General features: G+C 34.5%; 1 protein-coding gene across 4 annotated transcripts; it reads left to right on the plus strand.

Moving 5' to 3' along the window:
- The first annotated feature begins 3027 nt into the window (after positions 1-3027).
- On the plus strand, positions 3028-8897 carry LOC131013585 (protein REDUCED WALL ACETYLATION 3). 4 transcript variants are annotated; one of them, XM_057941713.1, is made up of 16 exons: positions 3028-3490; positions 4867-4958; positions 5076-5213; positions 5308-5364; positions 5437-5509; positions 5760-5918; positions 6110-6259; positions 6332-6587; positions 6747-6862; positions 6940-7026; positions 7127-7215; positions 7350-7412; positions 7513-7569; positions 7912-8008; positions 8119-8278; positions 8517-8897. In XM_057941713.1, exons 1-15 carry the CDS (start codon positions 3455-3457, stop codon positions 8272-8274), a joined length of 1626 nt encoding a protein of 541 aa, XP_057797696.1. In that variant the 5' UTR covers positions 3028-3454; the 3' UTR covers positions 8275-8278; positions 8517-8897. The 4 variants fall into 4 exon arrangements, with proteins under 4 accessions (XP_057797696.1, XP_057797695.1, XP_057797694.1 ...); XM_057941712.1 differs by having other exon boundaries at positions 8527-8897; XM_057941711.1 differs by having other exon boundaries at positions 6110-6587.
- Positions 8898-20183: the final 11286 nt, after the last annotated feature.

A 20183-nucleotide genomic window follows, 5' to 3' on the forward strand; every position in this document is an offset into this window, starting at 1 on the left:
TATTACAAAAATCAGGATCATCATATTCATGAATCATGTTGTGCTCCTAGACATTTCTCCTTTTTGTTTAGGGTTAAATACCAAATACAATCTTAAGGATATAAATTTTTTTTTGTTAAAAAAAATCTTGACGGAAGTTAACGGCCGTCCAAAGAGTGGACGGATTCTTTTAATAAATGGTACAATAAGGGGTTAAATGCAACTGACGTTTCCTTAGGGTTATTTTTGCGCAAGGTGGTACAATCTTTTGATATTTAATCATTTTATTTATTTATTTATAAATTGGGTGAGGAATAGCAATTAGGATTGAACTCTAAATATATTTTTCTTCTTTTTCTTTTACATATAATACTCCCTTCGTCCCATATATATAGGCTTGTTTTCATTTTTTTGATGTCTCATTTATATAGGTTTATTTCTATAAAAAGTACGTAATAATTTTTTTACTCATTTACTATTATATTTCTATTTAATTCTTTAATTTACTCCAACTTTAATACATCATCAAATAATAAATATGAGCATATTAGGAAGTTCACTTATATATTTTCATCTCTAATACTCCATCCGTCCAATTAATTTTGTCTTGTTTTCCTTTTTGAATTGTCCCATTGATTTTGTCCTATTTTTATATTTGGTAATGATTTTTTACACTACAAATAATACGGTCTCACACATTTACACACTTTTACAATACTAATTATATTCTCCTTAATAATCGTGCACAAAAGAAATGGAACAAGCCTAATTGGATGGAAAAAGTAACTTTTTTTAATTCTTAAAAAATCTCAATCAACATATATATATATATATATATATATATATATATATATATATATATATAGGGAGAGGTTCAAGAAAGAACCATAAATAAAAGAAGACCGGAGAACCATTTTCAGTCATTCGATCATCAAGATCTACGGTGGATGCATCATCTTGTTGGATGAATGCAGATCCTGGGTTCGAATCCTGAAGAGAGCATTTATTTTTTATTTTTTTAGTGCATTAATTTTAACAACGAATGCATTAATTTTTACAGTGGTATATATATATATATATATATATATATATATATATATATATATAGGGGAGAGTTCAATGGAGACCACTCCCCTATATAGAGAATGAAGACCAAATCTGGTTCCTTGATCTAACTTAATCTAATGGTGGTAATTTAATTGATTAAATTTATGAATTTTCATTTATTTTATAATCAAAAGGTTAAGCATGTCATTTTCTATTTAACCCTAATCTCACTCACTCTCTCTCATTCACGCTCTCTCTCAATCACTCTCCCCCCTCCCCCGCCGCCTCCCCAATCTCTGCTGCTCCGCCGCCTCCCCATCTCTCCTACTGCTCCGCCGCCTCCCTCCCCGCCACCTTCCCAATCGCCTCCATCTCTCCTGCTGCTGCTCCGCCGCCTCCCCAATCGCCTCCATCTCTCCTCCTGTTGCTCCGCCGCCTCCCCAATCGTCGTGGGCGCCTCCTCCTCTGCTCCGCTAGTTCATGCACCCATCTGTACTTCGATCGGCGGCAGCAACGACCGCAAATCCGCCCAGCTGCCGCCTCCCTTTTTCAGATCTTACATCGCCGTCGCCGCCCTTGCTCCTCCGATGAGGACGCCGCCTATCGCCCTTGTTCATCGATTTTTTCCATGTGTTCATCGATATTTTTGTACTGTGTTCGTAGAAAAATATAACGAACATTATAATGTTCATTGTCATGTTTGTAGTGTGTTCGTAGTGTGTTTGTAGAAAAAAAATAAATGTTCATCGATTTTTTTGTACTGTGTTCGTTGAAAAATAAATGAACATGATAATGTTCGTAGAAAAACGACAAATGAACATACTAATGTTCATAGAAAAACAAATGAACATACTAATGTTCATCAATATGTTCATAGGAAAACAAATGAACATACTAATGTTCACCTATTATGTTCATTGACGGATCAGGTCCCAGAATTGGAAGAGAGTAATTTTCGGGATTTGTTCAACCAAATGCCATAATTCGTGGATTTGAGTGGACGTTTTTGCCCTTTTTAGATTAAATAAATGTAATTAACCATTATTTAATTACATGAAAAATTAAATCCAGAAATAATCTGGATCATTGATTGGATTGAGATGAATGACCTTGATTTGGTCTTCATTCTCTATATAAGAAGTGGTCTCCATAGAATGCGACCCTATATATATATATATATATATATATGCAACAAAGAGAGTATTATTGACCCTTCTCGAAGGGACATAGTTAGTCAGATCAATCGTAATTAGTTGCTTATTACAAATAAATATAAAAAGATATGGAGGCGCACTACAGTAATAATTAAAGTTTGAAGGACTCAATTGAACCAAATATAAAGTTCACCAACCAATTACAAAAACTATCTTCACAATATGTGTTGATAATATACATAATCTTTTAACCCATAAATATTAGTAAAACTTCGTTTTATTGGATTCAATTCGTTCTTGCGAATAAAAATGGCTATTTATGAAAAGAGTTACATTAAATATGGAAATGAACTGAATTAAAAAAAAATAATATGGAAATGAACTATTATTCACAGTGGACATATTAAATATCACCTACCATCATATAATTAAGCACAATATTTATATCATTATATAAACTGGAGGGTAGGAAGTTATCATCAAACTTACTTAGTTAAAATAGCAAAAATCTACCTTCTAACAGAAATAGTATACAAGATTTATCATTTTGCAAATTTTCAACCCAAAAAAGGAATTTGATCATAGTCTTTATCATACAAAAATATCACTTTCAAATTACTAGTATTTACTTAAAAAGATATCTTGCCAGTTTATACATTTTTTGAAAGAGTTTATAAAAAACGTTTTAATTCATCATGTTCAAACACAACACAATAATAAAATATCCTAAGAAAAGTAAAAAAACGAAAATCAGAATTTATCCATTTTAATACTTCATATCCGATGCGTAATTTCTTTTTTCTTTCTTTTTTCTCTTAGGATATCTTCTTTCTCCCTTAAAAAAAAAAAGTGTGAAAATAATTGAAGAACTAAAATAGAAAAAATTGCATAATCATAAACCAAACTGCAACCACCCCTCTTAACGGTTGGTTGGTTTGAGAGAGAAGAAAGAAAGAAGAAGAAGAGAGAGACATCTCGACCGAACAAGTCGCCATTATCAATTCTTGAAGCAAACGAAGACGTCAATTCTACCCACTGACTCCTGCTCTTGTTTTCCTGCAATTTCTATTCATTTGTTTGCTTCAGATCTCTGCATTCCCTCTCCCAATTTCTAGGGCTCTGCATTTTCCTTTCTTATATATCGACTCATTCCTCAGTGATTCACTGTGTGTATGTGTGTGTTGATGCACCTCAGTTCCTGCATTCACTTGATCGATGAGATTTCTGTAGATTTGGTTTTGGTTGCTTGATCGTTTGATTAATCGATTCCTAAAATGGCTGTGGATGCTGGGCCTGTGACGCCTGGTCAGGTGCGATTTCGATGTTCCCGAGTTCATTTTTTCTTTGCTTTTACTTGAGTTTCTGTGATTGGGAGTTCCTGAGAAGTTGAAGATTTACTTCATTTTGGATGTGGATTTTAAGACAAGTTTCTTTACTGCGGTTGAAGATATTCGGTGCATGCTGTGAATCTAGCAGTAATAGGGACTTAGTTTTCTGTGCGAAGCTTTAATTTGGCCCTTGATTAGTTGTTTAGTTAGTAGTATCTTGATCGCTTGGACTGGTGGGTTTAACTGCTTCTTTGACTTGAATCTAGGTTTCCGGAATTCTTTTATGTTGAATGTGCTACTAATATTGCAATTCGACTTTAATTTTCTCTTCGCTTTGTTTGAGTTTTTGGCATCTGAAGCTTTAGTTTGACCCATAGGTTGGTTTTATGTAATGAATGCAAAAATGCAGTGTATTAGGGATGTTGCTTGTCTGTTTTGATGCCTTTGTTTTTCCATAAGCTTGTAGATTGATTGTTTCGGGGCCGATTCAACTTCATTTTTTTATATGATTCTTCTTATCAGTTTTCTTTTTGGTCCTAGTACAAATGAAATGTTTTCTTGTATTCTGTGATCTGGTTCATGGTGAATATTAAATGAGAGTATGGAAGAAAGTAGATCTTGTGTGAGTCGTGTGACCCAATTTTATAGTGAGAAATTCGACACAAAGTGAATAAAATTTGAAAATGCGTATGGGGGAACAAATTCCTTCATCTTGCTTTCCACTATTTCAGCTTTATCATCAGATCATATGAATTGTGTCGACCTCCATAATTTTGATTACTATAGGTTTTAAATATAATGCACTACACAAAAAAGGTAACAATAATTAGAATTTGTGGCTCTGATGTAGGGCAACTTTTATAATTGGATATAAATGAAGTGATTTTCTTAGTAGTTCTGTAGCTGTTTTATCTTTGTAGGTTGTGTAATGATTTTTTGTCTCATAAAAAAGAGTTAATTGGATGTAAATCACTTCATTTATATCCGATGAATTCGTGGCTCTGATGTAGGGGAACTTTTATAATTGGTTATAAACTTATAAATGAAGTGATTTTCTTAGTAATACTGTGGAGTTCTATCTTCGTAGGTTGTGTGATGATTTTTTGTCTCGTAAAGAGAAGTTATTGGAAATGTTCTGCAATTTTACCTCAATTGACCAATTTATTTAGGATAGGCTTTATGGGATCCTTTTTTCCTTAATAACCTGAAGCAATATTCTTGGTGGGCTGGATTTTCTGGTTCATTTTTTTTTCTTTCATGTGTTTTGCTATTACATTTTCTACCTCTCATCTTGCTTGTGTTAGCTATATTTGAGGATTGTCCCTTCCTTAAACTATTTTGAGATCTTTAATTACTAGGTGTCGTTTCTGCTTGGAGTAATCCCGATTATTATCACATGGATATATGCTGAGTGGTTGGAGTATAGGAAATCTTCTACCCCTTCTAAAGTGTAAGCTCCTAATAATTCTCGTTCGACACTTTGGACCAACAGGTTCTAGTGACCATTACCATATCTTCTTCTGTGAATCATCTCCTATGATAAGTGACTTGCTTTTCTGCCCAAAAGTCATTCAGATAATAACCTGGCTGAATTGGAAAGTGAAGCTATCAAAGAAGACGAGCGAGCAGTATTAATGGAAGGTGGTCTCGCTAAATCTGCATCTACAAAATCATCCAGTCCATCAATTAAGACTAACATAATAAGGTCGGTTATCCTTGTGACTACTTGAACAAACATAATTAGGCCTGTTCTTCTTTGAATGATGCATTCAGTCTTACCATCTGTGTGTTATGTACAGGTTTCTAACCATGGACGACGCATTTTTACTTGAACATCGACTACTTTTAAGGGCAATGTAAGTTTTTTTATGATGTTTCACAATGTTATATTTTTTGCTCCGTTTATTAATGGAAAATAACTCACACAGGGCTGAATTTGGAGGAATTTTGTTCTATTTTTATATTTGCGACCGGACAGATATATTTTCAGATTCTACCAAGGTGCCTACCTTCTCTGTTAGTCTTGTTGATATTCATCAGTAGAAGCTGATAGCATTTATGCCTCCTATCAAAGTTTAAGTTAGAAAACATATTTTATAACAATAAAACAGTAAACTTTACAAATATTCATTTATATTTCCTGATAGAATAGAAAGAAATGCAATAACTTTAAAATATACATATTTTCTGTATGGTGTGTTATCAGAAGAATAGCCTCAACTAATTTTGTCATTTTTCTATTGTTGGACAGAACTACAACCGCGATCTGTTTATTTTTCTGTATATTCTTCTCATCATAACTTCGGCAATGACTTCTCTTAAGAAGCACCATGATAAATCAGCTTTTTCTGGAAAATCAATTCTATACCTCAATCGCCATCAGACTGAGGAGTGGAAAGGATGGATGCAGGCAAGTATTCTTTATTGTTTAATACAATGTTATACTCATGAGTAGGTGTTTGAAGATATAAAAGTAGGCTTGTAGGTGCCCCAGGACTCGTAGGTCTGGCTTTCTCTCAGTGGATACTGGATGTTTCTAACACTAGATGACCATCATTTTCTGCTGGCGAAGTGTCTGACAATGTACTATGTTTATTATAGGTGCTGTTTCTGATGTATCATTACTTTGCCGCAGCAGAGATCTACAATGCAATTCGCATTTTTATTGCTGCATATGTTTGGATGACTGGCTTCGGAAACTTCTCCTATTATTATATTCGCAAAGATTTTAGTGTTGCTCGATTTGCTCAGGTGATTTTACAATCTGTCACTGTTCTTTTTTGGTCTTCTAACAATTGGTTTAACTTGACTGGGTTATTGCAGATGATGTGGAGGCTCAACTTTTTTGTGGCATTTTGTTGTATTGTTCTTAATAACGACTATATGCTGTACTATATCTGCCCGATGCATACCCTTTTCACTCTAATGGTGTACGGGGCTCTTGGCATTGGCTACAAGTATAATGATATAAGATCAGTCATGGCTTTGAAGATTTTGGTGTGCTTTCTCGTTGTTATCTTTGTATGGGAAGTTCCTGGAGTTTTTGTAGTTCTATGGAGTCCTTTCACTTTTCTCTTAGGTTCGTGATCCATAAATTTTACCTTGTTACTTGAACCAATCTCATTCTGTCTTTTTCCAGTGATATTCACATGTTTTCTAGTGATCCATAAATTTTACCTCTTAGCTTATTTGTTATTTGTGCCAGAGCAATGATTCCTTATTGTCATGTTACTGACAGGGTATAATGATCCGGCAAAACCAGAACTTCCTCGACTTCATGAGTGGCATTTTAGGTCTGGGCTTGATCGTTATATTTGGATCATCGGGATGATTTATGCTTATTTTCACCCGAATGTAATGCTCTAAGATTGCAATTTTCACTAATGTTTTCTTAGCATTGATTCAGAACTAAGACTTGTTTGTCATTACAGGTTGAAAAGTTGATGGAGAAATTGGAGGAATCTGAGGCAAAGAGGAGACGTACAATCAAGACATCCATTGTTACTGTTACCTTAATCGTGAGTCACTTAATTTATTGATTTATCATTTATGGTGTGTGATGGTCATTAATCCTTCTTCAAATTTTCTCTGAACTAAACTGCAAACATTGGGTTGTAGGTTGGCTACCTGTGGTACGAATACATTTACAAGCTGGACAAGATTGCATATAACAAGCTGCACCCTTACACATCATGGATTCCCATAACGTATGTATACTCAAACATTGTTTCAATCTAATTAGTAGCACATCTTTTAAATTTTGTTAGAGGAGAATTCTTCATCAAGCCATGGCATAGCTGCTGTCTGGTCTTTCCTCATTTGCTTCTATCTCTTTCTACAGTGTCTACATTTGTTTGCGGAATTTCAGCCAGAACCTTCGGAACTATTCCTTGACACTTTTTGCGTAAGTGATATTAAGATTTTCTTTAGATCTTGACAGTCGACAGATGTTGGCATATCACTTTACATTTGCTGGAATATAATATGTGCTGCTTTCTTTCCAGGTGGCTTGGGAAAATTACTTTGGAGACCTATATTTCCCAGTTCCACATCTGGCTGAGGTGAGTGCTTACTTTTGTGTTTTTAAATATTACATATGATGATACTTGAATGCTTGAGACCTTCAGTATGTTGTGGCAATCTGGAGCAGCAATTTAGTTATCTTTCCTTTGAATATGACTAAACTATTTATGCTAGTGCACAACATATTATATTTTTGAGCATGACAAAACTATGTCCATATATAATCAGATATTTAATCTTGCATCTGCAAAGGTACCTGTACATCTTAACAAATTGATAGTTGTTAGAACTCAGCAGTTTCGATGATATCAGAACTCAGCATGACCAAACTCAATGCAATTTACTAGGGCTCACGGGTTTCTCTTGATGTATTATTACAGATCTAATACGCCCAATGGACAGCCTAAATGGCTGCTATCCTTCATTCCAGATTATCCCATGCTTAACTTCATGCTGACAACTGCCATTTATATCTTGGTTAGTTACTTCTCCGAGCTATGTGTTGAATCTATGTCAAAAGATACTGAAAATTTGGAATATTCCTTGCTCATTGAAAATTTTAATCTGTAACTCAATTGCTGCTGCAGATATCATGCAGGCTTTTTGAGCTCACCAATACGCTTAAGTCAGCTTTTATACCCACTAGAGATGATAAGAAACTGTTCTACAATTTTTTTGCCGCGGTTGTCATCTCCGTGTGTCTGTATTCCATTTCGTTCATCCTGGTTCAGATTCCTCATTAGTCAAGTAAGTCCTTTATCCGATTACTAATACATTAATGTAAGCTACTGATTGGTGAAAATCACCTACTTCGTCTTCATTCCTCTGGCTGAGATTGGAAAAGCTCCAACCACCTTGTGCTTGAAGTTTTCAACTTAGTTTCGTGTTGTCCTGAAAGAAAACAATACAGCTGTTGAATACAATTTTCTTTTTTACAACATCTTTTGCCGATATTCTGTGTTTTTTTTATCTGAATTTTGACTAGTTTGGTGCAGATTTCTGCATGGAGAAGCTAAGGTGTAGTCGAATGCTCGGCCCGACGTGTAGAAAAGGAAATCTGGGACCTCAAAGTTCTTCGTTTGATGAGTGGTGATGGTTCATTCCTAGCAATTTTGTGAGATATCGCTGCATCCCTTTTTTGGGCTCTCATTGAAGAATGGTGGAAATTTCAGTGCTATTTACAAGTTTAACGAGGAAAACAAAAAAAAACAAAAATTGGAAAGTGTATTTGTTACACGCACAGCACAACACTATTCATATTCTTTGATTTCCCTTATGCCAAAAAAAAAAAAAAAAAAAAGTTTACAGGTTATAGGGATACCACTGGTGGTCTACCTGTGTTTGGTGGGGTACATATTTTGATCAATTGCTGGAGCATCTTTTATTAATATTAACCATATAAAATATTGTCTTTAAATAATAACAATGACAAGAATCTTAAGAAATTGGTTGAGCGTGCAAGTAAAATATGAATACTAATTTGGGGGAAGGGAGTGCACATATATAGAGAGAGAAAGAGAATGACAAAGAAAGGATTAGTAATACTCCCTCCGTCCCTGAAATAAGTTCCTCTTTTTCCTTTTTGGGACGTCCCCCAAATAAGTTCCTCTTTCTTTTTTTCCATTTTTGACAACTACCCCACCACTAATAATACTTTATTTATTCTTACTTTTCACTATTTCACCACTCCCAATACTAATTATAACACTTTTTCACCTTTTCACCACTCCCAATACTAATTATAACATATTTTTCTCCACTATCAATACACTTTACCATTTTTTCTTAAAACTCGTGCCGTCCCCAAAGAGGAACTTATTTTGGGGACGGAGGGAGTAATAAACAAATATATCGAGACAATGAGAATGGATCTAAAACACAATATTCAAATTCTATGATTGATATTTATTTGTAGAGATGAAAATTTCACCACATTAACTAAATATAGTTATGCGTGTATCACACAACTTAATCATAAATTTATATTGATTTATTCGTTATTTTCATTTCTCATAAAAATAGTTACTGTCATTAGAACGAAAAATAACATTCTTATTGGATATTTTCTCTCTATTATATATACATAAATTTCATTAAACTTTTGATTAGTTTTAGATTAAAAAAAAAAAGACAATCTTATTTCAACTATATAGAACTTATATACTCTCTTCGTTCCATAAAAACATGCCTAATTTCATTTTTCATTTGCCCCATAAAAATGTCTGTCACATTTATAGTAATAATTCTCCCCACTTATTATTATAATAATGTGGAATCCTTCCTCCACTCAGAATACACTTTACAGAATTTCTTAAAGTTCGTGTCGTTTCATGTTAGGCATATTTTTGTGGGACAGAGGAAGTATATTAAATTACTAAACTATCATTTAAAGTCAAAATGTTATTGGTATACATCATTTGAGAATACATATTTTCATTTAAAGTTAAATGTAGTACTATATACTTCCTCGTCTAAATTCAATATGTCATATTTTTTTATTTGGACATTCTATTCTTAGGTCACTTTCTAAAATGAAAAGTTAATAAATAACAAATAACCTCACATAACTCATTATTTACGTCATATATATGTCATTATGACTCATATAGTCATATATAATTATCTCTTCTCATTTAAAAAAGGTTTAATTGCATGAAAATACATGCACCAACTTAGGCTAAAATTCATTTTTGACCCATACTTTGAAAAGTTCAGTGATATACATCAACTTTATTCATTGTTCAATGTTAACTCCGATTATCTACCAAACGTTAGCGGAGCAGAGAAGTACATCTGAAAATGATGATTTCATGAGTCCGTCCTTATATCAATAAAAGAGCAGTTTCTAAATTAAAAGCAACCAATTTATTCAAAATTTTGAAATCTCTAACATAAAAAGGCATCTATATTGTCAAAAGAGCAGCTTAGTTCTAGTTCTAGTTATAACTATGTCGAACCAAAGCTCCCAATGTTTGAGTGATCTCGAAATTCTGAATGATATTGCGATTCATACAAACCATGACAAGATCTCATAACATGCATTTTGGGAAGGCTAAGAGGGTGTTTGGCTGAGTTTATAAGCTCTTTAAAATAGCTTATAAGTTGTTTAGGAGCTTATAAGTTTCTTCAAAGTGTGGCAAAATAAGCTCCTAAACAGCTTATAAGCTCCCCAAAAAATAAGTTCCTCTACCCCAACTTATTTTTTTATAATCTCATATGCAACAATCATTTTACAAATATTTTTCAACTATATAATTTATTATTTTCATCATATATCATTTAAGTTCACTTCTCTTCGATTTTCTCTCTTTAAAAAAATATTTTCTCTCTCTAGAAAAAAATTCTCTCTCTAACTTATAAGCTCAATTATCCAAACACTTTGACAACTTAAATTATAAGCTCTTTAAAATAAGCTTAGCCGAACATCCTCTAAATCTTATCGGGATGAAGGGGTGCCTGTTTATACACTCACTAATCTTCAATCATGGCTGAATATCTTATTTCATTTAGCAATGTTGCATCTTAATTAAATTAGTAGAGCTACTTGCGTTCAAGACTATTTTATAAGTAGTATGTATTATGAAGTTTATTATAATTATCAAACTCTAACAATTTATTAATGTGAATTTTATTAATTATGTGTAATACACACCCTCTCTATATTTTTTCATACATAAGCTAGTTGACAGTGCTATATTTTTCCACACAAAGATAATGAGATTCTTACAACTCTTTATCTATATCTATATCTATATCTATATCTATATCTATATCTATACTAATAGAAAAAGAGTCTAAACATTATATGGGACAACTTGTGGATTGCCTATTTTACCCCTCTACATATTTTATACTATACATAGTTACAATCTATGTAATATATATTTATTATTATAACCTGATTTCATCCGCATCATTCCATATTGCATTACCATGACTATGAAACCCCTATTACATATATTTGGAATCCTTTCCACCCTAATCACCGAATAAGTTGCATTTGAGTCAATGATGAATTGAATTGAATATAAAAGATTTGGATATATTTTGGAATTTCGAATTCTCGGATATATTTTCTTCAACATATACATAAGCCAATTTATATTCAACTACTTCCCTATCACTTGTATGCACGCCAGTAGCTTAGTTTTTTTTTTTTTTTTTTCTCTGGGTTGTCGGCTCTCCAAAACCCGGCCAAAACCAGCTAACGAATCTGAAAATCTACGGAAACCCCTTACCATAGCAGCCTCATTCTCTGAAAATCTGACTTTCACTATTATCTTGTCAATTCCTCTACAATTTTTTTAATCTTGAAGCGCAACATCGTATTATAAGCTCTGGCACTCCGTACTCCGTTCGCCGGCGATTCGCAAGCATCCATACCTGTGCCGTGCGTCACCTTCCTCACCGACCTCCCTCGCTCTAGGAAATCCCCAATTTGAAAATCTTGGATCCGCCATTGCTCTTTCACCAACTGAAAATGAAGCATATCCTTTTCAGTTTAAACGAAAGCAATTTCCTATCAGACTTCATTTTGCAATGACAATAAACAAAGCTCAAGGACAAACTATACCAAATATTGGTGCATATTTATCACCAATATTTTTTCCCGTGGATAATTAATTATATGTTTCTCTATCACAAGGAACTTCAATGTCTACTACTAAAGTGCTAATTAAGTAGAACACAACAGACACAAGACAAAATATGTTGACAAAAAATGTGGTCTACACTCAAGTTTTGATCGCAGGTAATTTTTTTATTTGAAAAAATATTTTATATGTTGTTATTTATCATTAATAATAGTATATTTACATGTTTAATAGGACAACAAAATCACGAAGAATCAAAAGATGAAATTGATTCGCATTGTGTTGAAGACACTCGGCATGCAATTGGAATTTCATAATTTTAATTGTCTTTGTTGTTTTTTGAGATAGCAATATGCATTTTTTTTTACAAACTCATAGATTTTAAAACATTATTTTAATATGATTGTTTTTAAAAATTTGTCTATTTTAATATAAATTTTTTAATATGATTGTTGATTCGTTATTCCATATTTGACAAAAAGTATAAAATATTTCATTTACAAGTTATGTTTATATATCCTAATTAATTCAATCAACGTGGAAATCTCAATATTGTAGCAAATGAAATTTCATAATTTTAATTGTCTTTGTTGTTTTGGGAGATAGCAATATGCATTTTTAATTTTTTAAAAAATTGTTGATACATTCACCCAAAAAAAAAGAAAAAAAAAGAAAAAACAAAAATAATAGCGTCAAGAAAGACATAAATCGATGGAGTTGAAGTCTAGAAAATCGCAAAAGAAAAAAGAATAGTAGCCAAGAAAAAGTTTGATGAATACATTGAATTAAATTACAAGTGACGGTGATTTGCCGCTGAACAACATTCTGAGATCCTTAATCGTCAAAATCAAACAAGAAAAGATTTAAAATTCGTCTTGCTCTTTACTTAGATAATTTACGACATTTTTCATAGATCTGTTTGCATTTTTATTTAGACATATATTATGAATATTACTTTTTTACATTTAAAAATTTATTCATTAATAGTTTTATTGATTACTTTTTAAAATTTTAATTATAGTCAAGTGAATAAGACAATTTCATAAATACAATTAATTAAAAAAATATTCAAAACTATATAATAGGAGTAATATTTATGTATTTATTTTAATAGTATAAAATCGTATGTGTTAAACATGCATCGCACGTTCTCACTGCTAGTAGCATCAAAGGGTCAAAGATTATGAATCCCATTTGCAAAGATAATATTTCTCCCACACCTTACCAATCTTTTTTCATCGCTAATGTTTTGTTGCGATCGATGTCAGTCTCCATCCATGAACGAGGAAAGATCCATTCATGGCCTCGTTTACTTATTCTTGTGGGAGAATCAACCTCAACTTTACTAGCTGGACTATACTTGAATTAATGGAGGCCGAAACAACTTGTTGAATTTGTTTCTCATCCCAATCTACATGTATTTTTCATCTCGATCAGCACTACTCAGCTCGGCTTCAACGCCATCTTCGCCTCCTCATTTTCCAGCCCAACCACTACGCAAATGATCACACGAGATTTTTATCAGAAAGGAAAGCTTCTGCGCGGTTTTGCACATCAACATATTCCAATCCGCTGTGAGAGAGATTGGATCCGTAGGGCTAATTCTAATTTTGGTTTGGATGGGATGAAGGTGATGTCCATCATTTTGGGTGTTTGGGGTTTCGCATCTTATGTTTATCACTATTATTTTCACCATACTCAAATTTAATTTCGACGCCCAAATTGAAATTTATATTGGAACTAATCTTTTTTCATTTTAATTATTTTTTTTATAACATAAGAGAAATGAGCACCCCTAAATACACCAATTTTCGTTTTTTTTTTTTTTTCACAAACCATTACAGTTGCAAAAAATATATAAATTTTACAACTCTAACAATTTTATCATGATTTTAAATTACGTTTAAATTGAAACTAACATTACATTCCGAGCTACAAGAATTAAATAAATTGTCACCAAAGTGTAAAAAAAATTATAAGGTGGTATTCCTTTGTGGGACATTTAATCGAAATAACAGTGAGTGTCCCCCAACTTCATATGTTTTTGCTTCACGAACAACTAAACTTAATTTAATAAAAAGTCCAAGTATTTAACCAAATTCTTCTTTATGGTGGAAGTTAAATGTAGCTTCAATGTTTTCACCTTCTAAGCATATATCTACTATATATATACATACGAATCATTAGTTTTAGTTAGACTTTAAAACATATATCAACTGATCAGAACCAATCAAGATTAGATACTAATTAGAATGGTTATATTATATATGGTCCACACAAACCGCAGGCGATTCGTCACTTAAAACTCCAATTCTACATATTAAGGTCGGGATGAACAATAAGATCAAGGACACTAGAATGAACCCCTCTTTTCTTTAGGAGATTAATCAAATAAAGAACATTGTGTTTTACTTTCAAAATTAAAATCTAATATATTTCACTTTCCCTAATGAAGCGATGTCTGATCTATACGTTGTTCATTAGACAGATCGTTTCATCCACGTCAACTTTTCCATGTCATGCCAGTTTCAATTTGAGCCTAATTTATTATCATGGTAAAATTGCTAATCATAAAATTAATGTATTTTTTTTACAATTTTTAAAGTGCGTGAGAAAAAAATTAGAATTGGCTCAAAGATCGTGTATTTAGGCGTCAATAACCCTAAAATAAATTGACTTAGTCAACATTCTCTTCGTGCAAATTTTGAACAGGTTGAATCCTTGCTATTGAAGTATTCTCCCATTGCATCTGCCGAAGATGGTCACCATGTCGTACAAGGTTAAAAAGTATTAATTATTTCTTTAATTGTATAGAAAATAATTACTTATTCACTACAAACAATCTCACCAGGCTCGCCGACGGACGGTCGACGGCCAACGTCACGTCCGTAAATAGTCCACTGACGCAATAGAACAACTATCGATGGTAACCTACGGAACCACCAACGAAAATGCCATCAGAAACACCTCAAAGATGACGGCACCCAACGACTTCTCCAACTATGTTACCTGCAAAACCGCCATTGGAGATTTATCGAACGTCGGTGATGGACAATTTTCTTCGACGTCTTTTCCATCAGTAGCCTCACCGGAGGTTGAGCGGCGGCCATGTTGCCCAAAGGAAGTTTCCATCAGTATTTTTGAAAAAAAATTGGCATATTTTTTTGTTGTACATAGCTAGTTATCGACTACCTGTACAATTAAAACCAAATACTCATTCTGCCTATGAGGAGGAATTTAGGACTTAGGGCACAACAGCTGGAATGCAGGAGGAAGACCCGACACTGAGAGTATTAAAACTTCACTGACGGACTACCTACGGAAAAGATATGTCGGTGACAATTTTGCCGGCTTTTCGCCAGTCTTGTTTTAAAAAAAAATAGTAAATATAAAAAATATTAATACCAACGACTGTCCTCCATTGAAAAAGTTACCGCCGGTGATTCAGTCGGTTATTCACGAGCTAATAATTCACGCCTTAAACAAAATCATCATCGGTGATCTGGTGGCATTCCATCGGCGATCATCGACAGAAATAGTGCCAGCGATAAGCCCGTCGATGATCGATAGCTTTTCTTGTAGTGATTTTGCCTACTATAAGTGTGGTAAAATTTTCTTATTTAACATCCATGAAAAGTGTAACACTTTCTTTTCTAGGATATGACCTCACACTCAACTTTTATAATTCAACCTCACAACTTTTAAAATAAAATAGTCCCTCCATCCGCCAAAAAGTATAACACTTTTTTTTTCAGGACATGGCCCCACCATTACCCTTATACTTTACTCTTAAATATACCCTTATTTACAAAAAAGAAGAAGCCCTGGCCCACACTTAATTCAACTTCAACTACTCATTTTATATATGGTGAGACCATCTATCTATTAAAAATATATTAATTAATTATTTTATTAAAACTCGTGTTCAACCAAAATACTATACTTATGGTTGGCGGATAGAGGGAGTAATTCTTTTTAAAGAAAAGAAAAAAAAACTCAAAAAACCAATCATTATTTATCAAAAAATCACTCATTCCCACACTCAATCCCTATAATTCAAACATCAACATGTTCTACCTTTTCTCCACTAAAAGAATATCTATCAAACTCTTACTAAAATTCGTGACAAATCCAATGTACCACACTTATTGTAGACGGATGAAGTATGATTTTTTCATATATAAATTAAATTTTGATTTTTCAATTTCCTTAATACATGATAATAGTGTAGAGAAGAGTGTGCGTCTGTTGCCCAAGCGGTAAGGGGTTAATGCCTAAAGCGAAAGGTCTTGGGTTTGAGTCCCCTGTGAAGCGGCCTTTAAAATTTCTTTATTTAATACTGTTAATTTATCAATAAAAAAAAATTAGTGTAGAGAAGATATGGTTCTTAAAGATGGCAATGGATCTTGAACTCCGTTCATATTCAATTCGCAAATGCAAAATCTATTTTTAAGTTCTAAGCTTTGCCTTTCCAATAGCTTCACTGGGATAAACAAAAGCAAACCTTGCTATTAATTCTCTGAGGCCGAGGCCCCGGCCCCCTCAATGGGTTCTAATTTCCTTAAATTTTCGATTATGCGTTCCGATATTTTCAGATCCGGAGCCTCGCAAATCACTTCCATATATGGGTATAAATTAGAAGGTCTAGGACTTAATTAATGTTAATTTCACCATTTCTTCTTTGCAAAGTAGCTAGCAATAATAAATAATCATTTTCTTCTTTATCTATCATATTTCTTCAACATCGAGTCGAATTTATGCACTCTATGTTGAATAAATAAACTTAATTTAGTAAGAATTCTAGAATATTAGTTTTTTCAAATATGGTGGCAATAATATGTCAAATATGGTGGGCAATAATTTGTCAAATATGGTGGCAATAATATGTCAAATATGGTGGGCAACAATATGTCAAATATGGTGGCAATCTCCACCTATAAATATGTATTTGTATTGGAGTTGTGATGTGCAGAAAAGAAAATAAGCAAATTTGCTTTCATAAGTTTTTCTCCATCATATACACACGCACACACACGTCCACATAGTAGCCAAAATTTAAAGAAATTCATTCCTCCAATATTTATTAATTTCTCCAATTATCCTTTTATACTCCAACAAAGTGGTATCAGAGCCACAAGATTCTACTTGTGGTATGGCGAATTTACAATCGTTTCAAGTCCCCATGCTCAACAAGAGCAACTTTGACAATTGGAGCATCAAGATGAAGGCGCTATTGGGAGCCCACGACGTTTGGGAGATCGTGGAGAATGGCTACGAGGAGCCGCAGGACGAGGCCGCACTATCCCAACAACAAAAGGATAGATTGCGAGACGCGAGAAAGAGAGACAAGAAGGCTCTCTGTCTCATTTATCAGGCGCTAGGGGACGACGATTTCGAGAAAATCTCAAACGCGAGCACCGCCAAAGAAGCATGGGAGAAGCTCCAGAACGCGTGCAAAGGAGCAGATCAAGTAAAAAAGGTACGACTTCAAACTTTAAGAGGAGAGTTTGAGTCTTTGCATATGAAAGAGTCCGAATCGATTTCGGATTATTTTTCAAGAGTCTTGGCTGTATCTAATCAAATGAAAAGAAATGGTGAAAAATTGGAAGATGTAAGAATTATGGAGAAAATATTGCGCTCACTAACCCCAAAGTTTGAGCACATTGTGGTGACGATTGAAGAAACTAAAAATTTGGAGGAGATGACGATCGATCTCTTGTTGGGGTCGCTGCAAGCATATGAGGAGAAGCAAAAGAAAAAGCAAGAAATTTCAGAGCAACTTTTAAAGTTGCAAGTAAGCCCGAAAGAAAAAGAAGAAGGTTCGAGCAATGGCCATGGACAATTCGGGAGAGGACGTGGTCAAGGTCAAGATCGAGGAAGAGGACGTGGACGTGGACGAGGACGAGGGGGCTTCGTCAACAGTAGTGAAAGAAAGGAGTTTACAAATGGTCGGGGAAGGAGCAACCCGCAGTCGAGGTACGATAAATCTTCAATAAAGTGTTATAATTGCCATAAATTTGGGCACTATGCTTCCGAGTGCAGAAGTGAAAAAGTAAGGATTGAAGAGAAGGCCAATTACGCCGAAAGTACGAATCAAGATATTGGTAGTGTGCTTCTAGCATATAAAGGAGAAGCTGGAAGACAAGATAACACGTGGTACCTCGACACTGGTGCTAGCAATCACATGTGCGGGAAAAGAAATATGTTTGTGGAGCTCGATGAGTCGGTAAGTGGCAACGTCTCCTTTGGTGATCAATCTAAAATTCCAGTTAAAGGAAAAGGAAAAATTTTAATCCGCTTGAAGAATGGAAATCATGAATTTATTTCCAATAGTTTATTACGTGCCCAATATGAAAAATAATATCTTGAGTTTGGGACAACTCTTAGAGAAAGGTTATGATATTCACATGAGAGATTATAACCTTTCAATAAGAGATGACAAAAATAATCTTATTGCCAAGGTGCCAATGTCGAAAAATAGAATGTTTCTATTAAATATTAGAAATGATGTGGCAAAATGCCTGAAAGCATGTTACCAAGATAAGTCTTGGTTGTGGCATCTTCGGTTTGGGCACTTAAATTTTGGTGGTTTGGAGTTATTGTCTAAAAAATAGATGGTGAGAGGCCTACCATCCATCAAACATCCCGATCAACTCTGCGAAGGTTGTCTACTCGGGAAGCAGTTCAGAAAGCCGTTTCCAAAGGAGTCAAGCTCAAGAGCTCAAAAGCCACTGGAGTTGATTCATGCTGACGTGTGTGGGCCAATAAATCCAAGCTCCCTGGGTAAAAATAATTATTTTCTGCTATTCATTGATGATTTTTCTAGAAAAACGTGGGTATATTTCTTGAAGCAGAAGTCAGAAGTATTTGATGCATTCAAGAAATTTAAAGCTGCCGTCGAGAAGGAGAGCGGACAACAAATCAAGGCCCTGAGGTCCGATCGAGGCGGAGAATTCACGTCAAGGGAGTTTCTAGAATTTTGCGAAGCAAATGGAATTCGGCGGCCCCTGACAGTTCCGAGATCCCCCCAACAGAACGGAGTGGCGGAAAGAAAAAATAGGACAATCATGGAGATGGCGAGGAGCATGCTAAAGACGAAGAATTTGCCTAAGGAGTTCTGGGCAGAAGCAGTGGCGTGCGCGGTGTACCTGTCCAACCGATCGCCGACAAGGAGCGTGTGGGGAATGACTCCACAAGAAGCCTGGAGCGGGAGAAAGCCAGGAATTTCTCACCTAAAGGTATTTGGGAGCAAAGCCTACGTGCATGTACCAGATGAGAGAAGGAAGAAGCTCGATGACAAAAGTGAAGCATTCATCTTTATCGGGTACGACTCTAGCTCCAAAGGCTATAAGTTATATAACCCAGAGACCAAGAAAACAGTGATAAGTCGAGACGTCGAGTTCAACGAAGAAGGAGTATGGGATTTCAGCTCCAACGGTGACTTCACCTACATCCCACAGTTAGAAGAACAAAGTGCAGAAGAGCAAATTGGAGAAGTCCAACAAGAGCCAGTGACTCCACCAGCTTCACCAGTGCCAGTCACTGAAGACTCGCCACCATCTTTCTTAAATGAAAGAGCCACACCACGAGCAAGGAGTTTGGGCGAGATATATGAGGATACTGAAAGGTTAGAAGATCTTACCTTATTCTGCCTATTTGCTGACTGTGAACCTGTAAGCTTTGAAGAAGCAGCAGATAGTGAAAATTGGCGAATCGCGATGGATGAAGAAATCAAGGCTATAAAGAAGAATGATACGTGGGAGCTCGTGACACTACCGAAAGGGCACAAAGCTATTGGTGTCAAGTGGGTGTATAAAGTTAAGAAGAATTCCAAGGGTGAAGTTGAAAGATATAAAGCAAGGCTGGTTGCAAAAGGATATAGCCAAAGAGCTGGAATCGATTATGATGAGGTATTTGCTCCTGTCGCTCGCTTAGAAACTATCAGACTAATACTCTCTCTTGCAGCCCAAAATAGATGGAAGATTTATCAAATGGATGTCAAATCAGCCTTCTTGAATGGGTATATAGACAAAGAAGTCTATATCAAGCAGCCAATGGGC

Source organism: Salvia miltiorrhiza, chromosome 2 (assembly GCF_028751815.1).
Source record: "Salvia miltiorrhiza cultivar Shanhuang (shh) chromosome 2, IMPLAD_Smil_shh, whole genome shotgun sequence".
Lineage (NCBI taxonomy): Eukaryota > Viridiplantae > Streptophyta > Magnoliopsida > Lamiales > Lamiaceae > Salvia > Salvia miltiorrhiza.